The following is a 9,340-nucleotide window of genomic DNA, read 5'->3' on the forward strand; positions in this document are numbered from 1 at the left end:
CTCAGAGCCCACTCACATATCTCCGCCGGGGTCGATGCCGCCGCCGCTCACGAGGCTCGGCAGGGCAACCGCAGCCGCCCATGCTGGCTCATCAGCGCGCGGCCGTGGAGCTTGAACCCTTCCCGCCCGCTCACCGCATCTCGAATTACTCCCTTCCCCTCGTCGCCCAAACCGCGTTGAAGCGAAGATCGAGGGTGGTCAGCACCCTGCTGAAAAGGTAAAAAAGAATCACGCAACCACCAGTCATTTAATGCACCGCCCCCCTGCGCCGTCCACTCGACCAGAATTCACACTCACATCTTGAGCTCAAACCCTACCCGCCCACTCACCGCATCCCGAATCACTCCCTTCCCCTCGTCGCCCAAATTGTTGAGGTGGAGGTTGAGGGTGGTCAACACCTCATTGCCGCGCAGCGCCTTGCGGCGGGCGGGTGCCTTGCCACACGGGTTCGGCTCCTTGCCGCCTAGGTGTGTGTGGGTGTGTGTGTGTGTGTGCTTGCCGCCTAGGGTATCCTGTTAAGCTGAGAGGCGCGGGACCGGCGGAAAAGACGAGATTATAGATCAACACTTTCGATAGACCGAAAGTAAGATCGTTCGGTGCAGAAACCCCGGCCATGCCCATGTAACGCAATTGTGCTCGATTTTTTTGATTTTTGGTAGAAGTGTCTCCAAGTCTTCTGGACCCATCGATGGCCGTCGCCTCGACGCCGCTCGTCGCGGCACCATCGTGCCCGGCCTGGGCGAAGCATCGTCGCGGGCGCCAGCCGCAGTTCGACGGCAAGCCGTGCGAGCCTGCTAAGGAGGAGGACATGTGGCTGTGCCTGGCCGACGGCCGCGCGCGCAGCACCGCCGACCTGAAGCGCCTGGCGACAGCCGCTCGGGTGCGAGCGAAACGAGCAGGAGATGCAGCCGCCGCGAACACGCGCGATCGGCAGGCGCGCGACCAGCGCCGCCGGCAGCGTGAGCAGCACGACCGGCGCGCAGCGCCGGCGGTCGCCAAGACCGTGCGCCCACAACGCGGCCAGTGCGGCTGCCCGGCGCACGCGGTGTGCGGCATGTGCGTCGACCAGGGCAAGCTCGCCGCGGCCGAGCAGGCGGCCATCGACCTGGAGACGCGCTTCCACGCCTCGACGAACGTCGTCATGGACCTGGAGCGGCCCGAGGACGAGACGGCGGCGCTGCTGCAGCGCTGCGTGCACGTCTCCGACGAGACGAAGCGGCGGCTGCTGGGCGGGTGGAGCGACGAGCGCATGGCGCACGCGCTGCCGCTGCACGCATGCGCCTCGTGCGGCGTGCGGGACCCGTCGCTGACGTACACGCGGGTTGACGTGTCGGCGCTGCCGCGCACTGTGTCTGTGCGCAGGCCGCACCCACAGCCCGGTCGCCCGCCGACGCGAGTGACGGAGAGGGTGACGAGCAGATGCGCGACGCATCAGACGCGCAGGATGACGGTGCAAGCATGTCCGAGGGTGAGTAAAAGTGTGAGGTTTGGTGGAGGCTGTAGCGTCGTCGCGCGTAAGAAGCGTGGTGAAATTTAGAAAAGGAGTTGCGGTGTTGATCGCCGCGGGAGCCCTCTTATGTAGCCACAGCTCCGTGCCGGTCTGTACGAGCCTGGGGCCGCCCGGCGGCTTCCTCTCTCGAGGTTTCCACAGGCTCGGTCTCTCACCCGGGACACGGACAAGTGCGCTTCCGTCTCGCCGCGCGCTTTTGGCCCAAGATTTCTCTCGATGGACGACCTCACGATGGTGGTCGCCGCCCATGAGCCGCCGCAGCCGCCAAAAGAGGAGCAAGAGACGGCGCCGCAAGAGCCACCATCGCTGGCGCCGCCGACGCCGCCGACGCCGCTCGACAAGCTCACCGTCCCAGAGCTCAAGCGACGGTGCAAGGCGCTCGGACTCGCAACGAACTTGGCAAAGTCGCAGCTTGTGGAATGCCTCGAGCACCCTGACGAGCACCGCGCCATGTGCAACGGCGTGTGGATCACGGTGACGGAGACGATGGACATCGAAAAGGTGCGGGCGGTCGCGGCGGCCTATGGTGAGCTCGGTCATCCGTGCAAGCAAAACATCGCTGCCTGGAAGGAACGGATTGGCGTCACCGGGACAGACACAGGGGCTTGGGACTCGCGCATCTATGGGCTCTGCGCGAAGCTGAAGCCCACCTCCACCTCCAAGCGGCCGCTGGCCTCAGGAGGCAGCAGCGGTGGCGGCGGCGGCCCGCCGTCTGAGTCCACCGAGCCCGCCGCCAAGGCGAAGAAGACGCCGTTCACGGCCGATGAGAACGCGCTCTACCTCACGCTCCTGCGGCGGCACGGCCGGCCGTTGAAGAAGAACGCAGAGGCGTGGGCGGCCTTTCGGAACGCCTTCCCGAACCGCTCGAGCGACTCGTGGGCCGGGCACATGCAGCACTTTACGACGGACGAGGCGGGTGAGTGGGTGGTGAAGAAGGGGGTCGACTGAAGGCTCGCGCTGGCCTCTCGCCTGTCCAGAGACTGCGCGCGCGCCAGGGGCGGGTGGGCGACATGCCGCCTGCTTCCTCGCTTCGGCTGACTGAATGGCATGTGCTACGTAGTTTGCTTGTGCATGTGGATTATTATGGTGCTCCTCGTCTCCGTCTGTCTGTCTGCTCTGGCGCCGTAATAAATAAATAAAACGGACACGCCAAACGAGGGGTGGGAGAGGATTTTGGAACGGGAGGCAAGTGGACGAAAATCTCAGGCTTCAGGGGGACACAGAGGGGAACGAGAGCGGGGAGCGCACACGCGACACGGAGGGGGGCTGGGCAGGGTTCGCCCACACGACAGGGTCCCAGGGATTCCCCTCTCGTATAGGACAAAGTTGCACCCGGCGGCACGGGGGCAGGCGCGGGCCTCCTACTCCTACACGTTGCGCTCTCCTAGTTCTCCTGCTCCTGACAAAAGGGACAGCGACAGGTTCGCAGCTCTGGCGCCGTTCTTCCTGCGATTTTTCGACGCTCGTTGCAAATTCTTTTTCGCACAACACTTAATTCGAAAAATTCTTTTTCGAATCTACCCTTATAAGTCTCTTGTGCCGGAGCGCCGACCGCTCTTGAAGCCGCGAACCAGCTCATTCAAACTCGGCCGTCCCGCCGCAAATCGTCGGCCTCAGCTCGGGAGCACGGCGCGCATGGGGGGCAAGGAGCGAGAGCACGAACCGCCACCGGCCACCGACGACGAGGATGCGACGCAGGCGACCACGCAGGAAGGCGACCACGCAGGAAGGCGTCGTGGGGGAGTCATCCGGCAAGCGCAGCCGACAGCACAGCATCACCAGATCACCGCTGGGCTCGCAAGCAGCGCAAAGCGAAGGGCCGCCGCCATGTCGCAAGGGGAGCGGGCGACAAAACGAGTGGCCGACCAGCAGCGACGCCGCCGTCAGCAGCGTGAGAGCAAGGAGTCACAGCCAGCACCGATCACCTTTGACGCTGCGGTGGCAAAGGTCGCGTCGGAGGCAGCTCTCGGCGTGGTTGAGGTTGAGGATTTCCGCGACTGGCTGCTCGACCCACAGCAAGCTGGACAACCGATTGATGGTGAACGCATCACCGAGTGGCGCGCATCCCAAGCGTACGAGCGCGCCCGGCTCGAGTACATGGACGGTTGCATGTGCGAGGGTGCGTGCACGTGCACCTATGATGGCGTAGGCATCGCCCCAGACGTGCCCGGAGTCACCTGCGACTACTTCGACGAGGCGCTTTTGAAGCCGCGCGCCAACGACGGGCAGCCATCAGGCGGGGATTGGGTGCCGGAGGGCTGGGATGGCGTCGAGGCCGATCGGCATGAGGAGCGGGCTAAACTCGAGCGTGCCACGCGGATTGAGCGAGATCAGCAAGACGACCTCGCACACGCTTCAGAGAAAATTTGGGTGCAAGATTCTGAGACTGGTGATTGGCGCCTCTCCACCCGTGGCAGCATTGCCAACTTTCGCAACCGCCGTGTACAAGCTTACACGGGCGATGCTGCTGAGGCCGACCGGCGGCACGGCCGCAGCGGCGCAGCCGACGGCAGCAGCGTCGGCCCGAAGCGCGGCTGGCGCCGACTCGGACGAGCACGGCTGCAAGGCGAGTGCGGGCTACAGCTGGTGCGAGAGCAAGGGCGCCTGCCTCCGAGCGTGGGAGGAGAGCTGCCCGGACGCTGCCGCCGGCGGCGCTGCCACCCTGCCCGCCGCCGCGCCCGGGCATGCGAAGGCTCCGCTCTGCCCGACCAAGGAGGAGCTGTGGGCGGCGGTGAAGCTGTACCACGGCGCGGGCTTCGAGGTGCCCGTCACCGAGAGCGTGTGGGCGGGCGCGACGTGGCCGTTGGCGAGCGCCTCGCTCGGCGAGTCGGTGGGCCAGGAGGAGTACGAGGCGGCGGCGGCGATCCAGTTCAAGTCGCCCGGCTTCGCCAAGGACGAGTCTGGCTCGCTGACCGAGGATGGCGGGCTGGCCATCTCGGACGCGCTGCTGTCGTCGGTGGTCTGCCCCGGCGGCACGGCCGCAGCGGCGCAGCCGACGGCGGCAGCGTCGGCCCGAAGCGCGGCTGGCGCCGACTCGGACGAGCACGGCTGCAAGGCGAGTGCGGGCTACAGCTGGTGCGAGAGCAAGGGCGCCTGCCTCCGAGCGTGGGAGGAGAGCTGCCCGGACGCTGCCGCCGGCGGCGCTGCCACCCTGCCCGCCGCCGCGCCCGGGCATGCGAAGGCTCCGCTCTGCCCGACCAAGGAGGAGCTGTGGGCGGCGGTGAAGCTGTTGCTCGCGACACCCGGAGCAAGATGTCGAGGCGGACCAAGAGCGAAGACGCCGAGCGCAAGAGGGATGCGCGAGCGATCACGGCGATGACGACAAGTGCGAGCATTGGTTCGGCGACTACACAGAGCGCCGCTGCTGGAGCTGCCGGTGCCACCTCCAGCCAGACGGTTCCTGAAGCAGGCATGCCGGGGGTGGCTTTGCCTCCCATCCCTCCCCGCCCCACCCACCATCACCACGCGGCTTCCCCATGGTGCATGTGCATGTACATGTACATGTTGTAGGGCCGCAGGCAGTCAAGGCCGCCAAGGAGCGAATGGAGAGGGAGCGCGAACGGTCGCAGCGGCGGCGTGATGTGGCAAAGCTCAAAGTTAGACAAGCTATTATGAGGAACGCACGCGGATTTGGCGGCTCGATGAGCAGGTGCTCAAGGCCGTCGATGAGGCGCTGCGAGATTCTGACTATTGGCGGACCACTGGCTTCTTCAGCAGCGTGCGAGGGGATAACTACTATGACCATTGGCTGTGCCTCGCAATCAAGGAGTAGGCCGCTTCGCATGAGCCGGATGGCTCGCAGCAATGGGATGGCTGTCGGAGACTCCGTGCGGCTGCGCGATGCGGTTTGCCAGCACTGTCGACAGTCGGATCCGGTGGAGGATCAGTGAGTTACCCGCTTACTTGAGGAAAACAGCCAGGAGAAAAGGCCACACGCCGAAGGTTCCACACTAGTTAAAGAAAACAACTCCGAAAAAGAGCCGATGATGCACGCGGGCGAGAAGGGGAGCGAGTCAGCGCCGCTGCTCGGCCAGCGAGTCGTGCTCGGCGGCCTCTCTTCCCGTCCCGAGCTGAACGGGCAGCGGGGCGTGGCGCGGAGCTTCGAGGGCGGGCGGTACGCTGTGGCGCTCGAGGGCGGCGGCGAGAGCGTGCGGGTGCGGCCGGGTAATCTGTCGCCGGCGGCGGCGGAGTGGGCGCCGAGCAGTGCCGCGGCAGCCCCCGACGAGGTCGTCGTGGCGGCTGAGCGCGGCGAGGAGGAGGCGGTGCTGGCGTGGCTTGAGGGCGGCGGGCGGGCCGACGCGACGTACGAGAGAAGCGGCGTGAGCGGCATCACGCTGCTGATGGGCGCCGCCAACAACGGCCACGAGCGGGTGGTCGAGTTGCTGCTGCGGCACGGCGCAGCGGTCAACCTGCAGAGCAGCAACGACGAAACCGCGCTGATGTTCGCCGCCCACTACGGCCACGAGCGGGTGGTCGACTTGCTGCTGCGGCGCGGCGCGGAGGTCGACCTGCAGAACAGCGGCGGTGGCACCGCGCTGATGTTCGCCGCCGGCCAAGGCCACGAGCGGGTGGTCGATTTGGTGATACGGCACGGCGCGGAGCTCAACCTGCAGGACAGCAAAGGCCTCACTGCGCTGATGTACGCCGCCCTCCTCAACCGCCCCGCCGTCGTGCGGCGCTTGCTGCGGGCGGGCGCAGACACGGCGGCGCGCAATGTACGCGGCAGCACGGCGCTGCAGTGGGCCAAGGAGAAGGGCCACGCCGAGTGCGTCGAGGCCTTCAAGAAGCACGTCCAGGAGGTGGTGGCGGGACGGCCCACGGCGACGGCAGCCGGCGGCGAAGGCGCAGGCGGCGCTTCCTCCGGCGGCGCTTCCTCGGCTGGATCGAGAGTCGCGACGACGCTATCTCCAGCGGCGGCGGCGGGACGGGCGCCGAGCGGTGGCGCGGCAGCCTCCGATGCGATCGTGGCTGCGGCTGGGCGAGGCGAGGAGGCGGCGATACTGGAGTGGCTTGAGGGCGGCGGGCGGGTCAACGCGACGTACGAGAGAAGCGGCGTGAGCGGCGTCACGCTGCTGATGCACGCCGCCTGCTACGGCCACGAGCGGGTGGTCGAGTTGCTGCTGCGGCACGGCGCTGAGATCAACCTGCAGAACAGTGGCGGCCTCACCGCGCTGATGGGCGCCGCCCACAAAGGCCACGAGCGGGTGGTCGAGCTGCTGCTGCGGCACGGCGCGGATATCAACCTCCAGGACAGCGTCGGCGGTGGCACCGCGCTGATGGCCGCCGCCGGCCAAGGCCACGAGCGGGTGGTCGAGCTGCTGCTCCGGCACTGCGCGGAGATCAACCTCCAGGAGAGCAAAGGCGGCACCGCGCTGATGTACGCCGCCCTCTTCAACCGACCCGCCGTCGTGCGGCGCTTGCTGCGGGCGGGCGCTGACGCTGCAGCGCGCGCTCCGGACGGCAAGACGGCGCTGCAGTGGGCCAAGGAGAAGGGCCACGCCGAGTGCGTCGAGGTCTTGGCTGAGGCGGCGGCGGCTGCAGACGGCCGGGCAGGGGCGGGCGGCGCTTCCTCGGGCGCGGCAGCGGCAGCTGTGGACGCGCCGCTGCTCGGCCAGCGAGTCGTGCTCGGCGGCCTCTCTTCCCGCCCCGAGCTAAACGGGCAGCGGGGCGTGGCGCGGAGCTTCGAGGGCGGGCGGTACGCTGTGGCGCTCGAGGGCGGCGGCGAGAGCGTGCGGGTGCGGCCGGGTAATCTGTCGCTGGCGGTGTCGAGGGGTGGCGTGCCAGTCTCCGATGAGGTCATCGTGGCGGCTGAGCGCGGCGAGGAGGAGGCGGTGCTGGCGTGGTTTGACAGTGGCGGGCGGGTCGACGCGACGTACGAGAGAGGCGGCGTGAGCGGCATCACGCTGCTGATGAGTGCCGCCATGCACGGCCACGAGCGGGTGGTCGACCTGCTGCTGCAGCGCGGCGCAGAGATCAACCAGCAGGGCAGTGAAGGCTACACCGCGCTGATGATCGCCGCCGGCCAAGGCCACGAGCGTGTGGTCGAGCTGCTGCTGCGGCACGGCGCTGAGGTCAACCTGCAGGACAGCGACGGCGACACCGCGCTGATGCTCGCCGCCCTCTTCAACCGCACCGCCATCGTGCGGCGTTTGCTGCGGGCGGGCGCAGACACCGCGGCGCGCAGTGCAAAAGGCAAGACGGCGCTGCAGTGGGCCAAGGAGAAGGGCCACGCCGAGTGCGTAAAGGTCTTGGCTGAGGCTTTGGCGGCGGAGGGCCGGGCAGGGGCGGGCGGCGCTTCCTCGGGCGCGGCAGCGGCAGCTGTGGACGCGCCGCTGCTCGGCCAGCGAGTCGTGTTCGGCGGGCTCTCTTCCCGCCCCGAGCTAAACGGGAGGCGGGGCGTGGCGCAGAGTTTCGAGGGCGGGCGGTACGCGGTGGCGCTCGAGGGAGGCGGCGAGAGCGTGCGGGTGCGGCCGGGTAATCTGTCGCTGGCGGTGTCGAGGGGTGGCGTGCCAGTCTCCGATGAGGTCATCGTGGCGGCTGAGCGAGGCGAGGAGGAGGCGGTGCTGGCGTGGCTTGACAGTGGCGGGCGGGTCGACGCGACGTACGAGCAAGGCGAGGTGAGCGGCTTCACGCTGCTGATGACCGCCGCTGGCGCAGGCCACGAGCGGGTGGTCGAGCTGCTGCTGCAGCACGGCGCGAAGTTCGACCTGCAGGACAGCAACGGTTTGACCGCGCTGATGATCGCCGCCTTCAGCGGCCACGAGCGGGTGGTTGAGCTGCTGCTTCGGCACGGCGCGGAGATCAACCTGCAGAACAGCGGCGGCTACACCGCGCTGATGGGCGCCGCCGGCCAAGGCCACGAGCGGGTGGTCGACTTGCTGCTGCGGCGCGGCGCTACGATCAACCTGCAGAGCAGCAACGGCGAAACCGCGCTGATGTGCGCCGCCAACCAAGGCCACGAGCGGGTGGTCGAGGTGCTGATACGGCACGGCGCTGAGGTCAGCTTGCAGAACGGCGACGGCGGCACCGCGCTGATGGCCGCCGCTTTCTATAACCGCCCCGCCGTCGTGCGGCGCTTGCTGCGGGCGGGCGCAGATGCGGCGCGCACTGTTGACGGTCAGACGGCGCTGCAGTGGGCCAAGGAAGAGGGCCACGCCGAGTGCGTGCGCGCCTTCGAGGAGCACTCGTCGACCGTAGCACCGGCTGGGGGGGAGAGGGCGGTCGCAGAATCAGCCGAACAGGCCGCGGCGGCCGCACGCGAGGCGGCAGCGGCAGCGGTGGCGGCGGAGGCGCGCAATGCTGCCGAGGCTGCGCTGCGCGAGGCGGTTGAGGCGTGCGAGCGAGGCGACGCCGATCTCGAGGCGCTCAGGGCGGCGATCAACGTTAACACCCGAGACGCCGACGGCTCGGAGGCGCTGCGGGCGGCGCGGCGGCTGCGCGACGAGCTGGCCAAGCCGCTGAAGCGGCAGCGGCAGAAGGAGGAGAAGGCAGCGGCGGCGGCAGCGCGGGCGGCGGAGCGAGCGGCGGAGCAGGCGGAGGAGGCGCGGGCGGCAGAGGAGGCGCGAGTGGCGGAGGAAGCGGATCGGGTGGTAGCAGAGGCTGCGGCGGCGCGGGCGGCGGAGGAGGCGGAGGCGGCGTCGCGCGCAAGGGAGGAGGCAGAGGCGAGGGCGAGGGAGGAGGCGGCAAGGGAGAGGGAGGAGGCGAGGATGAGGGCGGAGGAGGAGGCGGAGGCGGAGGCCGCGGCGGCCCCGAAGGCGGCGGCGGAGGCGGCGGCTCTTAGAAGCCGCAGTGGCGGCAGTGGCCGGCGGCCGAAGCTTCAAGAGGCGGCGG

General features: G+C 68.5%; 1 protein-coding gene across 1 annotated transcript; it reads left to right on the forward strand.

Annotated features, from left to right (window-relative positions):
• Positions 1 to 668: 668 nt before the first annotated feature.
• On the forward strand, positions 669 to 1,537 carry EMIHUDRAFT_354285 (hypothetical protein; the record flags this gene model as incomplete). The annotated part of the gene is made up of 1 exon (XM_005777572.1): positions 669 to 1,537. A coding segment is annotated over exon 1 (788 nt), but the record flags the coding sequence as incomplete, so codon positions are not given.
• Positions 1,538 to 9,340: the final 7,803 nt, after the last annotated feature.

This window comes from Emiliania huxleyi, assembly GCF_000372725.1.
Source record: "Emiliania huxleyi CCMP1516 unplaced genomic scaffold EMIHUscaffold_26, whole genome shotgun sequence".
Taxonomy (NCBI): Eukaryota; Haptophyta; order Isochrysidales; family Noelaerhabdaceae; genus Emiliania; species Emiliania huxleyi.